This window comes from Zalophus californianus, chromosome 5, assembly GCF_009762305.2.
Source record: "Zalophus californianus isolate mZalCal1 chromosome 5, mZalCal1.pri.v2, whole genome shotgun sequence".
NCBI lineage: Eukaryota > Metazoa > Chordata > Mammalia > Carnivora > Otariidae > Zalophus > Zalophus californianus.
Genome location: NC_045599.1, coordinates 69,266,635 through 69,286,142, shown reverse-complemented (window position 1 = coordinate 69,286,142; position 19,508 = coordinate 69,266,635). Strand labels below are relative to the sequence as shown.

General features: G+C 35.3%; 1 protein-coding gene across 1 annotated transcript in view; it reads right to left on the bottom strand.

Moving 5' to 3' along the window:
• Positions 1-19,508, bottom strand: part of ADGRV1 (adhesion G protein-coupled receptor V1) — a 536,135-nt gene that overhangs the window by 485,982 nt on the left and 30,645 nt on the right. The window contains exons 2-9 of the mRNA XM_027605560.2: positions 14,703-14,887; positions 12,600-12,749; positions 11,374-11,469; positions 8,674-8,778; positions 6,458-6,571; positions 3,610-4,175; positions 2,992-3,262; positions 2,275-2,604 (exon numbers count right to left, since the gene is read on the bottom strand). Of these exons, the coding sequence (XP_027461361.1) occupies positions 2,275-2,604; positions 2,992-3,262; positions 3,610-4,175; positions 6,458-6,571; positions 8,674-8,778; positions 11,374-11,469; positions 12,600-12,749; positions 14,703-14,887 (1,817 nt within the window). The remainder of the gene's footprint in view (positions 1-2,274; positions 2,605-2,991; positions 3,263-3,609; positions 4,176-6,457; positions 6,572-8,673; positions 8,779-11,373; positions 11,470-12,599; positions 12,750-14,702; positions 14,888-19,508) is intronic.

Sequence of the window (19,508 nt, the reverse complement as noted above, 5' to 3'; positions counted from 1 at the left end):
TCCGGGAGCAGCCTTCCAGTCCCTTTAACTTCTTGTTCAACATGGCCAAGGCCAGGGACTCCACCACATGCTCAATTCCACTTCACAGATGCAGATGCCCCATCTGGCCACTCATGTCACAAGAGCATCCCACAAGCCACAGGGGAAGCAGACACAACTGTGTACAAAGCCATGTTCTCTTCACCCATCACTTCAAGAGAAATTCAGGGGTCCTCCAAGAATGGGTTATCCTCATAGACAGAAGTATGCATCACATCATAAGTTCCCAATTTTGAGGGGACACAAAATACCAATAACAATAATAACAAAAGAGGAAGAGCAGAATCTCCCACCACTAGTGGCAAAACCTTTGGAAATAAAACGGCAAAAGTTCTCCCTCTGGGTACATGAATTACAAAAAGGCATCCTCTACATACTGATAAATCATATATCCCCAGAACAAGTCACTGAGTAGACCCCTCCACCAGGACTCCTCAAGAAATACACAAATGGTACAAGCGTGAGCAGTGGCCCAGCTGAAAACAAACAAACAAACAAACAAAAAAAGACAAGAGCTTTCAGAATAAAAGGGCCTACCCTATCAAATGCTAAGCAAAGAGGGACACAGTCCTGTGGAATTCAGAACACCAAGATTTTAGAAAAAGCTTTAGAGTTAACAAACAAGTTACCTAAAAAAGTAAATAATGTCTTTCCCCTCAATTTCTCATCAGCAACTGTGCTATAAGACGATACCTTCCAAGTTCTGAAGAAAAAACTATTTTTTTTTTAATTTTTATTTTTAGAGAGGGGGAGAGAGACAGAGAGAGAGAGAAGGAGGGAGGAGCAGAGGGAAAGGGAGAGAGAGAATCTCAAGCAGACTCCACACCCAGTGCGGAGCCCAATGCAGGGCTCAGTCTCATGATCCTGTGATCATGACCTCAGCTGAAATCGAGAGTCGGATGTTTAACCAACTGAGCCATCCAGGCACCCTGAAAAAATCATTTTAATCTAAAAACTTCTACCAAGCCAAACTATCAGTGTGAGTTTGAAGTTTTGTTTTTAGCTTCTCAAAGACTCAAAAAGTTTACTTTGCATATTCCTTTTCTGCACATGTATTTGAGGAAGATATACCACAACAAAACCCAAACACGATCCAAGAAGGAAAAAGCAAGAGATCAAGAAAATTCAGGAGCTCAGTAAAAACCATCCCAAGTAGCAGGTGTGAAGCAAGCATAGAAAGCAGTTAGTACAGCTAAACTCCCCATCCCACATATATAAGACAACCGGAAGCTATAATGTGGTGAAGATGGTATATATAAAGGGAGCAGTTAGAAGTACTAAAGAAAGGAGCAATAAACCATAAAACAAAGTCTAGGCAAAAATATGAGACCAACTTAAATGTGCATGCTTCAAAAATTTAATGGAATATGAAACTTCATTTGATATATATTTCGGTTAGCAAAGTATATAGTGATACAGGGTTATAAACTCTTTATCAACCCATTCATACTATTTGAATCTCTATTAAATTTATTAACATAACCAAAATTTGATAAGCATCCTTTATTGCTTTCTAATTTTCAGAATCAACCAATGCCAAATGCATACCACACTATCAAAAGTGAGTGCAGACTTTTTTTTAATTTTGGCAATAAAAATAATGTTTTCTTTAATAAAAGTTAAGAAATAAAAAAAGACAAAGTGGAGGAATATGTTATGGGTCCCTAACTTCTTTTTATTAAGTAGATGAGAATCCAGAGATTCTAACTATAGTTAACAAAGAAACAGATTTTTTTAGTATGTTAATTAAAAATATCTATACAATTTTTCTCATATTGCTTTTTATTTCTGAAACACCTCCCCTGCAGTATCCATCATGAAAAACTGTATTTATCCTACAAGTCCCATTCCTATGTCATATTTTCCCAAATCAACTCAAAAGAATGGCAGATCTCTTTCTCCTTCTCTCTCTCAATCTCCCCCCTCCCCGCCCTCCTCCATTAACAATTTGTGTGACTCCATTACATCATCCATTATTTTCTGACCTGCATTTCAAGTTGGTATACTTTTATTATCACCTGATTAGAATATTAACTTTAGTAGGACCCTTGTTTTATTCTTCCTTCTATGGCTTAAAAGCAGACACATTCTCTCCTTGGACTCCCTCAACAAATTGTAGTAACCAATGGTAGCATACAAACCATCAATGTGGGCAAGATAATGGTTAGTTAACTCTCTCACGCAAATACATACGCAGTTGAACCAAAGTTGAAACTGTTCTAATCACTACAGTACCTTTACTAGAAAGTGGGCCCCATTTTGAAGGAATGCATCATTTCTTATTGGTAGTTTTGTGGTGACTTGGATTTTTTGTTCTGGAAAAATGAGGTTATTTCTCCTGGACATATTTAAGACGCCGTCTTTTGCTTGCAAAGGGTCTACAGCTCCAGTAGGAATATAGAGAGCAGAATAAAACATCTTCACATCTCCTTTAGTTCCTCCTAGTCTTGTAAAACTCAGGGATAAATATCGTTCACGTGGACTGCTTTCAATCTTCTGGTTTTCCATAGGAAAAAATGTTATTAGGCCATAAACATCATCACTATCCTGAATGTAGAACAAAAGCTGCAGATAAAGAAATAAAATATTAAAGTGTAGAATTTTCACATCTGAGAATAGCAAACTGTTGATTTTCTAGGCTATTCCGATTTTTAATATTTATTTACATATCATATCTAAAGATGATCACTTTTTATATGTACCAGAGTAAAAGATGAATTAAAAACAGATTTGGCAAGTTTCTTAATTTATTGTTTGTGGAATTTTTTTGAAGAGTAAATTTTTTATTTACAGAACAGACCACCTTGAGCAACGGAAACATATATCATTTCTAAAACCAGTGTTCTTCCTGTTGCATCCAACTAGACATAAAAGTGATTTGTGTGATCAAATTCTTTGGCTCTTTTGTAACACGGAAATATTCACACAAGTAAAGCATAATAAATGATCTACCTCTGCTGGTTCGCTCACTTCTGCACCTCCTCGTACTGTATGAGGCAGAATCCAAAGTAAATAAGCTTCTGCCTCTTCTGGAAGATCATCATTAACAATAGTAAGAGGAACTGATGCCAACATCTGCCCTTGTGCAAAATGGAGAACTCCAGAACTTGGTCTGATATCTGCTGTTACTGGTGAAGGATCACTGCTATTCCGTGTCAATTCCCAGTTCACAGAAATATTCCCGTGGGTGCCACCATTTCTAACCACTGTAATTTCTTCAAATCTAGAATTTTAAAAGAAGTATATATGGTCACATATTATACTGTGTTTCCCTTAGCTGGGCTTTTTCAATGTCAAACTGGCCATGAGATTTTGGTAAAAGCAGAATCCATATCATAGAGAACGAATGGCTGTTCTTAATATGAAGGTGGAGTTATGTAGATGTGTCCTGGGAAACTATCATAAATGAATTCACTTGCATATTTAAATCACTCTGAAAATAAGAAAGAAAACAGCAAAACCATGGTGGAAGAAGTGACACAGTTCGACACTATGTCCAACAGCACAAATACTAAATCTCGGAATAATATATTAAAATAACCACAGTAACAGGTTTAAAATAAACCATACCTTGATGTTGTATCTTCATCAATTACAACTGTCCTTTCAAACAAGATACTGTTGAATGACAGGACTCCATAAGGTTTGTCATTTGGCTTAATGGTGATCTGCACAATAGAAGGGGCTAATAGCACAGCATCTCCCTGCAAGGTATCTTTTAGTAATACAACATGAAATGATTCCGCAATCTCTGGAATGGTATCATCAACTATCTGAAATTTTAGGTGTGACTCATGAATAAAAGGTGGAAAAACAATAGTTGGGGTTGGCTGATGATCAATGAAGTCTAAATTTTGCTGGGCATGTGCTGTTGAATTCCCAGTTATAATAACATAACCGATTGAAACTTCACATTCATCTGATCCAATCAGATGCCCATTGTCATCTTTTCCACGGACAACTGGAATTAGGAGTATGTGGTCTTCCTCAGGAACCAAATAAACATTCTGAATGAATCTCACGGGACTATCATTTTTTTTAATGATTATCTCAACTGAGCTCCTAGAGGTGTTGATCTCAGCTCCTCCTTCAACATTTTTCAGTTGAATCAAAAATATTTCATCATTTTCTGGTACCTGTCAAATAAATACAAACAGTAGCAAAAATACCAATAGCCAAAACATCTGCAAAGAAACCAAAGTATATAGTTGCCATGTTTCAGTACAAAGAAACAAAAAAATTTTAACTGAAGGGAGTAGAGAGGCTTAATATCTACATATTAAAATATTTTCCAAAGCTACATAATATATTTTAGATAGGGAAGGAAAAGTTCATAAAGCAATGGTATGGACAGGTATTAAAGTATAGGTATAATGTCTTTCAACCTTGATCAATCTTTAGGTAACGCTAATGATTTGACAGTAAAACTGGGCATAAAATTTTACTACTTCTATCAGAAGTAGCATGATAGTAATCTAATGATAAAATATAAGAATATCTAAAAATCTGGAATAATATTATCATAGATATAGAATATCTAAGAATCTGGAAAACTAACACATTACACATCACATGCAAATTATTAGTTTTCAACATGTGAATTATTCTTGCTTTTCTCTAAATGATTTCTAATTCGAGAGGTAAACATATACCAATCATATGATTTCCAAAATACACATCATGCCTCTAGAGAACAAGCTATAAGAGTCACTATCAGGCAAATATTGACATTGTTAGAGTGAAATTTTTTTTTTTTGCAACTACACAGAAATCCTAGGGATAATCTTCACTATGCTGTTTAAATAAATTCTGTTTTATGAATGAAAGGGAAAAAACAAATCTTTTTACCTCTATCAACAGCAATATAAAAGGTAAGGCTATTTATCTAAAAAAAAATGCTGTGATTTGATTGATCTTTTTATTGCCCAATTTTACTGAGGAATAATTGACAAATATAATTGTAATATATTTTAAATGTACACATGATGGTTTGATGTACATATACATTTTGGAATAACTGCAGAGATCCAGAGAATTAACACACTCATCACCTCACACAGTTGATTCTTTTTGTGTGAGTGACTCAACACTTATAATCTACTCTCAGCAACTTTCAAGTATACAACACTGTATCATTAACTGCAGGCACCATGCTGTACATTAGATCCTCAGAGGATGATCTTCTAAGTTTCTAGTTAAAATGTATAATTAATCGTTGCCCCAAATTATAACCTTCTCAAGGATCTAAAAACAAAAGGCTTTTACTAGCTTAAAGAACCAGATGAACTAGTTATCAATGTTACCTAATATTTCATTTTTTTCAAGAGAAACAATTTCTAATAATGTCTTCTAAATTGTTTGTTTCTCTTCTCTTGGGATTTGTTGTGATTTGATTTCATGATTTTTTTGTGTAAGGTCGAGGGATGATTAAAAATTCCCAGCTATTTTATTCTCTTTTTTTCTGACAATATTAAGATTATTTTATTAAAAGTTATGTTTTCTCTAATTTCTCTCATTATCTCATTCACAAGAGATACCCTTGCACATTATTGTTCAAATCCATTCCCTTCTTAGTTAAGTTAGCTGTGTCATCTCAATCCTTGGTAACTTCAATGTGAAGTGTAAAAATAACTAAAGCCTTCCCTTGAATGTGAACATTTAAAATATCCAAACAAAAGAATATCAATTACAATAGAATTTTCTTTGCTTTCATAGTAAAATACTTATGCTGAGTAGGTAGTACTATATACCTGCTCAAAATGGAAATCACTAAAAAAATCAATCAGCAGGGTTTACAAAATGCTTAAGTTTTTATACTACGTGTGGCTGCCAGTTATATTCAGGTTCATCAGCTTTTAGATATATAATTTTATGTAATAGCAGGAAGGGAAGAATGAAGGGGGGAAATCAGATGGGGAGACGAACCATGAGAGACTATGGACTCTGAGAAACAAATTGAGGGTTCTAGAGGGGAGGGAGGTAGGGGGATGGGTTAGCCTGGTGAAGGGTATTAAGGAGCGCAGGTTCTGCATGGAGCACTGGGTGTTATACGCAAACAATGAATCATGGAACATTACATCAAAAACTAATGATGTAATGTATGGTGACTAACATAACATAATAATAATAAAAAAATTTTTTTGAAAAAAATAAAAATAAAGTCAGTATCTCCTATCAAAAAACAGATAATTTTATGTGAAATAAATTAGGTAAATATTAATCAGATATATTCCAAAATGACTCTTTATAGCTAAAATATACAATAACTAGTTAGTACAGTAAACTAACCTTACATAGGACTATGTTCTTGAATAATTTCAAATATTGTTCACAGTTTCATGCTTGACATAATGTTCTCCAACATGTCTGTACTACAGGCAGTGTCCCTGTCCCATTGAAGCATTTACCATTATCTTACCTCATCATCAAGTACTGTCAAGTTGTAAACTACTGCTGCTCTGCCAGGGGGAAAGGTAATATTTCCTTGAACTGGGCTCAAATCTTCCTCAGGTGGATTTGGGCCACCCTCTACCTGCAAAGAAACACACAGTGCCATCAATAAACACAAAATATTTCACAAGAGTAAGAAAGCATTACTGTGATTTTGACTGACAAAAATCTGAAATTCACTTAAAAATGTTTTGAGAGAAGAATTAAAGAAAACTGTACATAAGTCTGCCCTTCTAATTAATAGTCAAGGCCTATAATATAGCTATAGATCTTGACTACAATCACATTAAACTACATGGTTTCTAAGCACTTTCTCTTTTTTCCTCAGCCATTATATTAAATCTGAGAAAAAAACATATTTTCTTGAGAGGAAGGTATTCTAAATTGGTAAATTCTCTTAAGTAACGGAATCAAATGGCGGTACCACCACTGACTGTAACGTTGGGCAAGACATTAAACAACCCCAAGGGACGCCTGGGTGGCTCAGTCGGTTAAGCGTCTTTGGCTCAGGTCATGATCCCAGGGTCCTTGGATTGAGTCCCGCAGCAGGCTCCTTGCTCAGCGGGGAGTCTGCTTCTCCCTCTCCCTCTGCCTGCCGCTCCCCCTGCTCGTGTTCTCTCTCTCTCACAAATAAAATAAAATCTTTTTTAAAAAATAAATAAACAATCCCAAGGAACACTTTCCTCATCTTTAAAATAGGCATAATAATATCCAGTTGACAGGCTAGGTGTGAAGACGTAATAAGATCACTCCTTTTAAAAAGTACTTATTAAGTACTCTGTGCCTGATCTCTTTTCCATGTTAAGGATATAGTGGTGAACAGGCAAACTCCCTACCCATAATGACCTTACATTTAATGAAAGGGGAAAATGATAAATGTGTATTTTTCAGATGATGACAAGTATTATGGAGAAGAAAATAAGAAGGGCACGAGGGAGACAAAATTCTGGGAAGAGATGCTGGTTTTTATATGCAGTGAGAATCGGTGTAAAGCACTTAGAATAGTAAATGGCATAATTAAGTGCTCAGCAAATGTTAGTTGTGATTATTTCAACAAAACAAAGGCTTAAGACTCAAGAAAGTAACTTCAGACATCCAGAAAGTAACATTCAAAATTTGCAATTTTGCCTTATCTTTCCCCAGCCAATTTTTCCCCAGTTTTCCCCACATTTGTTATTAGATACATTTTCAAAAATGTACTATCTAAGCACATATTCTTAAGTACATGAAACATTCTTTAAGGCTTCCTGTGTAGAACTTGCAAGACTACAGCATATTTAAGTACTGTTACTATGTTTTTCATGCATTATTCTCTTACACCATTTTATTTTTTTATGCAGTTAACATAATCATCATATGATGTAGGGCTCCATGAGCACAAGAAGAACTCTTCTATGCTTCAGAATTATGTTATATAAATCCAACTATCCATTTGATTGATATTGCTATTAATAATTAAGATAGAAACTGGTAAGATAGAAATTAATGCTCCAATATTTGAAAACACCATATGAACATGTTCTAGATATTATAAAACACAAAAATTAGTTGAAGATTTGAATATGTATCTCATAAAATAGCAATATGGTGGCACATTGGTGTGCATGTGGTTGTTAAGCAATCAAATGGAATGGTGACAGCTAGCACCCTAAGAAATGCGCCTCACCCACAGCCTGTCTTATTCATGTCAAATGCTGTAACACATATGGACCTCCATGGTGGAGTGTGACTGCTCTTAACAGCATCCATTAAGACTGTTTTTTTTTAATGGGGAATGTAAATGAGAGAAGACTAGATATCAAATAATTTTAAATAAGCCTAAGTAACCCATGGACATTTTAAAAATTTATATCCTTGAAAAGGTTTATCATAAAGGTTTGATGGATTTTATAGAATTAACATTATTATTATTTTATTTTGTGGTTTATTATTACCACCCCTGTATATAAAATGATACATTGTGTTTCATGATAGCATAGTATATGCAAGCAGCAAGAAAAACATTTTTTATTAACTATGAAATTTATCAGAAATAAATGAAATAAAAATAAAAGTATTGACTTTTATTTCATTTTTATTAAGGGTCATGCTTCTTATACAAAGGACTTTGATTTTTTTAAGTTACAGCCACCTGATGTGAACTCTGAATTGTTACCATTTAAAGTGATTTCAGAGTAAACTTACCTCAAAAGTCACAGTAACCATTCCATAAGTTCCTTTTTCTCTGATGAGAGTAAGAGGCACAGATTCATTTCTGCCCCTGGGCTCACTCACTGCGACTGAAAAAGGCTATTGGGAACAGCAAAGACAATCAGGCACTCATCAGCCAGAGGTAGAGGTGGTGCAAACTGTTACCTTGAAATACTAAATTTACATAGACAAATTAATCCACATCATACCCTAAGAATGTGGTACGTCCTAGCATTAATTAGCAGTAGCTAATAAAAAGGCTTGAAAGGTTAAAAATAATAGTGTAAAGGGAACATAAAACTTAGGCAAAAGATGCAAGTTCTTGTCCTGATTCTACCATCAACTAGCTATTCTGCTGAAGGATTTTAAAGGTTATCTAGTTGAAAGATGAGAAACTCAAATGCTCACAGGGACCTGGGATGTCACAAAATCAAGCTGTATCTCCACACCAGAGAAACTCATTGGGACCAGCCACTGGGAGCTCCAACGGGCCTTTCTCCCAACCACTATGCCCTTCTCATTGGTCAGCCTGCCAATGAAAAGCAGAGAACTGCCAACGATTTTTCAGGACATGATCACTGGGGGAAAGAAGCCAGGGCTTCAAATGCTGAAACATGCTGGCTTGGCTGCCTGAAACCAGGCCTAGAAGAGGAGGAAGAGGGAAACAGCCAGGTGCATGCTAGCTAGCGCGGAAGTGCCCATCTCTCCTGGTGACCCCAAGCCTCAGTGTCCCTATCCATAAATGGGGATCAGAATACCTTTCCCAAAGACATCAAAAATCATCAGTGCTATCTTCATCATCAACATAACCATCTTCCAGGCCAGGAACCGAAGTCAGCCTATTTAGCAACTACTGTGAGCTCAACAGTTAACTTTGTTTCATTTTAACCACATGGGCAGGTGCCCAGTCAGGGGCTGCCTGGCCGCACTGCAACCACAACAGTCAAGAACCTGGGACCAATGCTAGAGACTATAGGATTCATTCCCAGAGGCTAAGAGGTACTATGTCAGAAAAAGGGAAAGGAGATAGGGGAGGGGAGGGAGGGGGGAGGGGAGGGGAGGGGAGAGGAAAAGGAAAGGAGAGGAGAGGAGAGGAGAGGAGAGGAGAGGAGAGGAAAGGAAAGGAAAGGAAAGGAAAAGAAAGGAAGGAGGGTGGAGGGAGGGAGGGAGGGAGGAAAGGAAGGAAGGAAGGAAGGAAGGAAACTTTAAACAAGTCAGTATGAAGTTAGGGGTGATAAGCTGGAAGTGAATATAGAAGAAAGACAGTAAGGAGAAAAATTAAGCAATTAAGAGAGCCTGCTTTATAATTAACTAGTAATTCCCTATCATTTAAATAGAATTGACTGATTCATTAATAAATTTTGTAAATGACAATATAATGGAGGTCACAAAATGTCTACTATATTGACATTAACCACATCTTTTTAATAAAGATACTGCAATTAAAAGATCGTATTTATCTATAGCCTGTCTTGTTTCAGAGATAATTTAAGGTAAGAAAATGACATACAATGCACCAATTGTAGCAGCAATCTAAACTGGAAAATAAATAAAAAGCTGGGGAGTATCACATCATCTTTTAGTAATGATAATTAGTAACATGATTCAAAAAGACTCAGTATCAGGAAGGTCATTGTAGTTTAAAACTTAGTGGCAAAATCCAATTGTATCCAAGATAAATTTTGTTTTAAGAGCTGGAAACAATTTCTCTCAAGGGGGAACCTGTCTTGTGTATTTGTTTCTGAAGATAAAACTCTCTGAACATAGGACTTGCCAGGGGCACAGGAATTCGGTGATCAGGGGGAAAAAATGAACTGCTGAGCAAAACTGAGGGGGATGACAAGGAGTTTTAACCTTTAAGAAATATGAATAAGTGGGAGAATCTCAGGGTAGGGATTGACTACAGAATTTTTAAGAACTGTAATGTCTTCATTCCATTCAATTTTGAGTTTACTATAGGTTTTTCCAGTACTCTTCCAATAAGTTTTTCTCATCTCCCAACTTCCCAAGCAGGCTGACAAACAGTATTTTAAGTGGCAACTGAGGAAATCGAGCAAAAGGAACTAGACTACAACATCTGCTACAGACTGAATGTTTGTTCTATTCCCAAAGTCATGTTCAAATCCTGGGAGGTGGGGCCTTTCCGGAGGTGACCAGGTAATGAGGGCAAAGCTCTCATGAATGGGATTAGTGCCTTTATCAGAGAGACCTCAGACAGCTCCTTTGCCCCTCCTGACCTATGAAAGCACAAGAAGACGTCCGGGAAGCGGGCCTTTACCAGACACCAAGTCTGGGGCACCTTGACCTTGGACTTCTCAGCCTCCAGAACTGTGAGAAATACGTTTCTGTTGTTTTTAAGACACCAGTCTACAGAATTCTGTTACAGCAGATGGAACAGACTTAGACAACAATCCAAGTTAGAGACCAGCAAAGGAGGTTACAAATGAGTCAGGTGGAATATCAGCAGGAGATTAGGACAAGAGATGGCCACGATCACATAGGCCTCCTGAAGCTGAAGAAATCTTAGGTAGAACAAATGAACAGTCTACAAAATGTGGGACATGGATGAAGTTTGAGTGAATTTTATTTAAATATCAAGTGGCAGGATGATGCCAGGTAACATCATGAAAAATAACAAAAAAATTTAATAACTATTACCCAGCAACCACAAGATTAATCAAATTGCAACCATACCATATTAAATGAAATAATTCCAAATGCATTGTCATTTGATAATATTGTCACAGTCACAGTCCTTGGCCATCCAAGCTTCACATTTGCTGAAGGTTTCTAAATAAAAGCCATAAGTTAATAAAATTAATAAGTTAATAAAATTAAAAATAAGAGAAACAGAGAATCATTTTAATAGAGTTTGTCTTTATGTAATTGTTCAGAATATGAATAAAAATACAAGTATACTTTTAATGCTGATTAAGAAAATATATTCAAACTAAGTCAACATGGTAAAGAAGTGCCAAATAAAAAGTTTTAAAAAGTTTAAAAAACCATTAATCACTGGCTATTAAAATATAAATTAATATAATGATAAGTATCACTGGCTAGTAATGCTATATTATAATTACTCTAATGTCATTACTAATGTAACAGAGAATTAAGTAAGCAGTATGAAATTCTATTCAAATATGATTTCTTACACTACAGAAGGTGCCAAAGCTTAAGAATTATTTATTCTATAAATCACAGAGCCAAATTAAAGATAAAATATTAAAACATCTTTTCTAATCAATAAGGGAAGAGTGTTCTACAACATTTCTATTGATATTCAACAGCAGCATAAAGGAATATGCAAAAAAGTAATATACAAAAGCAAAACAAGACGATTTCAAGTATCATTTTCACAAAAATTTTACTCATACTGACCTAATCATTCTAAAAAAAATTCTTAATGCCCTTCAGAAAAATTAACTAGAACAGTGTTAGCAGTTATTACCTCAACCTAACAGATCAAGCCATAAAGGATAATTAAACCTTGGGCTATTCAAGCATTTTTCCCAGAGGCAGTCCAAAATGATTCTAAGGCACAGGGACCTCCCACTTCCACGCCTGCTTTTTGTATCCCTCTCCTTTGAACTCAGAAGTCTCGGTCATTCTTTGTGCATCTGGTAGCAGGGGAGGGATAAAAGAGAAAGGGGCCAAATGGAAGACAGGTTTTCTTGAGCATCTGTCATGGCAATTCCTAAATAAGCTGAATGGATCCAAAAACCAACTGTAGAATCTTCTAAACAAGATTGTCTGAGGAATAATAACCAGACCGTGGAATTGCCAAAAAGGCTGTCAGTTCTGAGTTCTAGGAAAACCACCTCCAGTCTCTAGATGGGCTTATCTCTAGAGAAACAGATTTTTAAGCACTGTAAGGTTTCTCTGGGTTTAGGTGGGCGGCAGGGTCAAGAAGGACTTACCTGTAATGTTAAGTGAAAAATAAAAGTTTCATCAGGCTCCGGTAGGTCATCATCACATACGGCTATGTACACTGTCCGATTTGTTTCTCCAACAGGTATAAACGCTGCAGCATATGTGTCAAAAAAGTCACCGGTGTCATCTCCATAGAGCTATCAAATGCAAAATATAGATGGTTCTTACAACACTGTTAGGACAAGCAAAACTGACGCTAATTGGAGCAATCAACAGAAAAAACAGGAATCATCAACTCACACTGCTGTTTATAGACAGGATGTACAAAAACAAAGCAAGTATTTAACAACCGACAAAAATCACCTTCAAAAACATTATTAAAAATTATTCTAAACAAAAACATTTGTTTATGCTCTGGAAGGTAAAGGAATCATTACACAGAAAAGTAATAATTATATAGGAAAGTAAGGATGTGAATTTTTTTTTTCTCTGCCTCTTAAGTCATCTGAAGTGGATTACAGCAAACCTGATAAGAAAACTAACTGTAGCTAAAACTCTCCCAAAGAAGAGGTGGAAATAGCCTGCCAAAATGTATCAGGAAAATCAGTTATTTACCCTATGGGTTTCAAAGAAATGCTTTTTCCAAAAATTTCAACTGAAGTTTTATTTATATTCTCCCCCACAACTCCAATAAAGACCCAATTCCTTTAGCATTCCAAATTATTAGTCATCGTAAACTTTTCCTTAATTGTTTAAGACTTCATTCTGTAACATCAGCATTGCTAATAAGATTTTAAAGGGAGCAGTAATTATGAAATTATAAACGGCAACTTCTTATGCAAAGATAATGAGATTTCTTTTGCCAAAGATCTCACAATGAACAACTTAGCTACTGGAAAAACTATGATTTAGTACAAATAAAAAATGAAGAACATGTATAGGAAAATTATAGTCAATTTCTAGTTTTCTTTTATAAAAATAAAGTTTAAATACTTGAGACACCCAATTAAGTTGTTAAGGGTATTGAAAAACTTGTACTTCTTAACATAAAAAGTGGCACAGTCTTTTAGAAAGCATTAGCTATCAAGAGCCACTGAAACAAAGAGAAAAACACAGTATCCAGCCCCCCCAAAATCACTTAACAACCCAGAATATGTAAAAATTGATACATATGTAAACATTTTCATCAAAGCAGCATTTATAGCAGCAAAAATTGGAAGCAACCTCAATGACAAACAAGTGAAAAATGATTGAGAAATGATGATGCCACCATCATGAGAAGCTGTGAAAATGACAGGGCAATCCCAAAACCTCTCTATGATACAATCGAAATTATGCATCAAAGATTACCAAGTATAATGTATACTCAAGTTCACGTGAATTCAGTAAATATATTCACACGTCATAAATTAAAAACTCAAAGCAATGCACAAAATTATAAAACTGGATTTCTTTCGTAGGTAGTCTTTCTTCTTTATGTCTTTTTACAATGTTTCACAATGTGGTAATTTAACCTCCTGCTTCAAAACTTTTTCTTGAAAAAAAATTTCAAGTACTTTGGGCCTCAAATATAGCAATATCCTTAGTGGTCATATGACATTACTTTCTGGTTAAACATAGACACAAATATATGCACACATAATCCATCCAATAACTAAACTGTGTGCAAGATAGCTTGATAGTTAAACAAATCCTGCCTAACTTCTACTTAAGTTAATGTACTTCATTTCTCCCAAGCTCTCTGACAAAATTCATTTTTAATTTGCCATTTTTCTGCTTTCACATATTTTATGTATTTTCCCTAAACCACATGAAATAAATAATCTGAGCAGAGATAATGTGGATCCAAATTACTCAAAGTAAAATTTTCTTTTACTTAGAAATACTTATTCATGTCTTTGGTTTTTATTTGTTTTAAAATAAATATATGAACATTTTAAAATAATCAGTCTATACTGTTACAATACTATTATTGTTGAGTGCATATGCTACCTTGGAGCACTATATAAACTATAAGAAATATGAATGGAATAATGTAATTCTATATAATGAAACTACTCAGAATCTCAAACAGTTAAAAAAAGTTTTGTCACTAAAACTAAGACATTTCATATCATCTATTTCAGTAATAGAACCACATCATTTCTTACCGATACAATTGCAGTGACATTTGCCGGCTCTCCTATTCTTTCGATGACAAGACGAATAACTGTTGTACTTGTTTCATTAACTACAAATTTTGTTTGTCCGGCAAACCTTATTTCTGTTCCTCCAAACACAAAAGTGATGAATAAAGCTGAGAGGAGATTTACTAGTAAAGATGCAGAGGGCATCCCTATAAGAAAAAAAAAAAAGCTTTGTTCACAAAATATATCAAATGTATTCAGAGAGTGGAGAGCTAGACAATAAGCAACTAAGACAAAAATACATCAAATATTAAGCACCCAACTTAAGTATGTGATCAAAGAAGCAAGTTAAAACTCACAATCTCTTCTGTGGTTCTCTTTTACAATTCATAACTACTTTTTGTTCTTTAACTTATATATCAAGATCATAGTTATTAGTAGCCTTAAACTTATTTATTAAATTAGGATTTTTAAAATTTTTTACCTTAAAATTTATTCTAAGAAAAACACAAAACAGTTCCTTGGAAATGGGATTAAAGCCCATATTCTCCCACAAATTAAACTGTAAAATGCAAGCTAAAACTAAAAAATTATCAAATGGATCAATAATCTTAATGGGGCTTCTTCATCTTTTTATTTGATGATCACACAAATATGAGAGAATGCTTAAAAGTGGTATGTAAAAGCAGTTGAAGCGAAAACTTTATTATAAATTGATTTCTTGGTTGTGTCTACCTTTTCCTGAAATTTATCTCACTTGAGAATGTTTTAAAAAGAATTTTTAGTTACTGCAAGGAAATGCTAATGCTTTCAACATAAATTTTCAGGGCTTAAACTGCTTCCATTTTACTAGCAAAATCCTAATATCATTTCTTAGAAAATGTCTATGTTGCTTTAAAAACAAGCAACATAGACAAAATTTGACAAAGTGTGTATTTCCTTCTTTTCCATAAATTCTATTGTTTTTTTCTTAGTAGAATGTGTGTGTTTATGAGTCATCAGTAGTGTTCCTGCTTTCAGCACTGTGTGATTCAAGTGTTTTCAAAAGCACAACAGTGCAGTGGCCTCTTGAAAACACTGTTGTTTTGTAATGTAGATGTACCTCTAAAAATGTGAACAATTGATCTCACGGATCATTAAGATTCCAATGGATTACGTGATCAGTCACACGAACAAAACAAGTTCATGTGTTTTAAAGGAGAGTTGCATTATGCACTCTATGAGCCAAAATGCTTCCTATTAATCTTTACCTTGGTCAAGAAGTAATAAAACTTTCATGTATGTGGTATTTCCACATGGCTATACATGGCTTTGTATTTAGAAACCACCAAACACCCAAGTTCTTGATATATTTTAATTTAAATGCAATTTTCTCAGTCAAGCATATTCAAACAAAGCAATGTGAGATGGCTTACTGATGTCTCACATATTTATGGCTGCAAAATCCACAGACGAGGATGCAGAGGTCAGACGGAGTCCAGGAAGGAGACACGGGCCAACAGGGACAGAGATTCCGGAGGACTAAGGCAATTTGTACACCTATGCCTTCTCTCTAAGAATGTTCACCTGTCATGGGGATAAGGGACTTGGGAGAAGAAATAAAACAGCTCTCTCTTCCCTGACTTCTAAGGCAGAAACCTTAACCAAAAGAAAGTTAATTTAAAAAATGAGAGAAAGAGAAGGAAAAAGGCAAAGCCTGGGTGAGGCAGGAGAATAGGAGCAGCTCTGGGGCCACCAAAGACAACTGAAGATCTTCTGTGGAATTCTAAAGCCAGAATGATTTCACACCTCACTTATGACAAATAGTGGGAAAGAAACGAACTAGGAATGAGAAAAAGAATACAGAATGGAGGGGTGAGGCGGCAGTGAGCTTGGCTTTGGATGTGTAAGAAAAAGATCAAGTTTGGTCTATTGTGATTTTGGAAGAAAAAATTCCTTGAATGTGAGATGTGACAGAACTTTGAGCTGAGAGAAATAAGAAGACACCTGAAGTTCTAAGTGAGAAAGAGTGAAAGTGAATTATAGCATGACAAAGGCAAATTGTGAATGGCTGAGGAACGAAGTTCTCAAAATTTGTTCTGCATCAGAATCAACTCAAATGTTTGTTAAAAATGTTAACTCACACACTAAAATTTCTGATCCAGGGAATTTAGGTTGAGGCCCAGGAATCTACATTCAACAGGCAGCCCTATTGATTCTAATGTAACTGATCCTTGAGATACACTTGACATACACTGTCCTAGAGTGTGAGGAAGAGTGTGAGTGTGTTCTGGAGTGGACGTACAGTAGACCACATTTGCAGCTTTGAGTTAATTATTGAATTTTTCAGTGCAATATGCTTGAACTTACTGCAGACTTCCTTATATATGTTTTTCTATATCTTACTATATTATATTCTAAGATTCCATATATCCTGAGGAAAAACTGCAAAGACCTATAGAAAATGATCAGAACAGCTAATGTTTATGTACTGTTGTTGCAGAAACTTTATATAATAATAACACAATGAACCTTCACAACATCCCTGTGAAGAAGGTACTAGTAGCATTAATCCCATTTATAGCTGAGGAAACTGAGGCACAGAAAAGTTAGTTAACACATGCGGTGCTACTTAACTAAGTAAGTGACCAGGCAGGATTTGAACCCAGCAGTCCACTTGCAGACTTTACCCCATAACCATACTATATTGCCTCTTACATTCTATTCCTACAAATCCCATGTCTCCATCTTGAAAAATTTGGTAGATTGCTTATGCTACCTGTTTCCAAACATTCAAATATTTTAAACTCATGCACAAATAACCAAAACTTCCATAAAGCTGTATAATTACAAGTCCCCTAAAAGTGTACACATTATTATTCTAATAAACATTACATTTATTTAACAGACACTTCAGTTCTCCTAACTACTTTAAATATTTAATAGCATCTTTTAATGTCAGGACCAATGAGCTCAAGTGGTACATTCTTGCTATTTCCCAGGCAATTAGAGCTCCAAGATCTTGTGGTTAAGTCAGCAAATTCATTTTAAATTGGTGCACATCAGTGAATTTTGAGATTATGTGAAATGAACAAAACAAGCATGATTGGAAATGCCTCAAATTCTGTGACATCATTGATAATTGACTCTCCCCTGCTTTCATCTTTTCAACTTGTAAGAAAAGTTGTTGAGGCAAAGTTGGCATTCAATAGAAACTAAAAGATGAAGAAAAAGCTTTGAAAATGAAGTTCCCATTAAAAGACAGACATAATTACACAAATACTGAAGTTTCTTTTTTAGAGTAACTAGGTACATTTTCCTCTATCATACTAAAAATCTAGTCTTTGGAACTCCCTTTATTAAACTCAGAAGACGAGGCATTAGCAACTGACACAACACATAAGTATTATATATATTTCAGATAACTTTTCTCTTACTAGATCTAAGAAAAGTTTTACATGACCCATCAGACCACCTATTTTAAACTTCTCTGTAAAATGAATTCCAAACAACATGTGCTTAAAGATGTCCTTAATTTATATTCTGTCACAACTGTAAAAGAATAATTTTAGCATTCTTAAGGCATTCCTCTGCTCTGCAGTGGTATGATGTTCCAATATTCAAATCCTCTCCTTTTCAACTATCATCATGTTCTCCCCACACCTTGCTCAGTATGATTCAAAGGAAATGAAAGCTGTTCCTGTCAATAGATCTCTTATCTCTGAATAGATTTCTAATCATGTTAAAACAATATGAGATTTATGTTACTTTCTTGCTTCTTATTTCCTGAATTTTACTATGAAGCTTTGACAGAGTCCTGATAACATATAGCACAAAGTGATCGGTTTTTAGATTCCAGTAATCACATTCAACCTATACAAAAAGCCATCTAATTCTGCAAAAAATATTTCAGAATTAAAAACCAGGAACATATTAAAATAGTCCCTACAATGCAAATTGGTTGCTTTCAGAAAAGCAGATTAAAACATGGTTTATATCGGGCACCTGCTCCTGCACATTGTGCAGCATCCTGAGCTCGTCACCGAGGATATAAACATCCATAACATACAGTTCTTGGCTCCATGATTCTCGCGGCAACGTGCAAATGACTCAAATCAGGCCAACCCAAACCAAAAGGACAATTCTGAGATTCCTGCTTAAGCATAAAGATGCAGATTCCCTCTACTGCTGGATTTGGGATCATTTTGATTGGGGACAGTTTCCTCCAAAGCCTGGAAATGAAGCCAAAACATTTTGCCAGAGACAGAGCCAAGAGGTGGAGAGGAGCCAAATCTTGATAATCAAGCTCAGCTTCCTGAATCCAGCTTTACCCTGGCCTTTTCAGTTACTGAGGCAATAAATTAAATTTTTTTTTGACAGCCAGCTTAGGCTGGAATTTCTGTCACTTTTCAACATCAATATTTATCCGTTAATGTCCAATCTGTGACACTATGAACCCATGTCAGGATATACCACGTGGAAGATTTCTCCTCTTTCACTCCAACATTCAATGGTCTTAGTCTTTCTAAACTTCTGTGAAAGAATACCACACTAGCTATTCTTCCTGTTCCCATGCAGTTATTACCACCATCTATAATATTTTCTCCTTCCACCTCAAAACTGACAATGACTAGTAAAGAAATTAAGGGCATGCAGACAAACCAAAGATGCCTTCACAATAAAACAAAGTGGGACAGGAGTATACCACATTGACTCAGTGTTCTAGAAAAGCTGATGCATTCTGATTGTCCCAAGGAACCCCAATATTATGCTTCTTTAAATCAGCATAGCATTAATTCCTTTCTCTTGCTTTTTTCCTGAATCCCTGGCTCTTCTTCCTCTTTGGAAAAC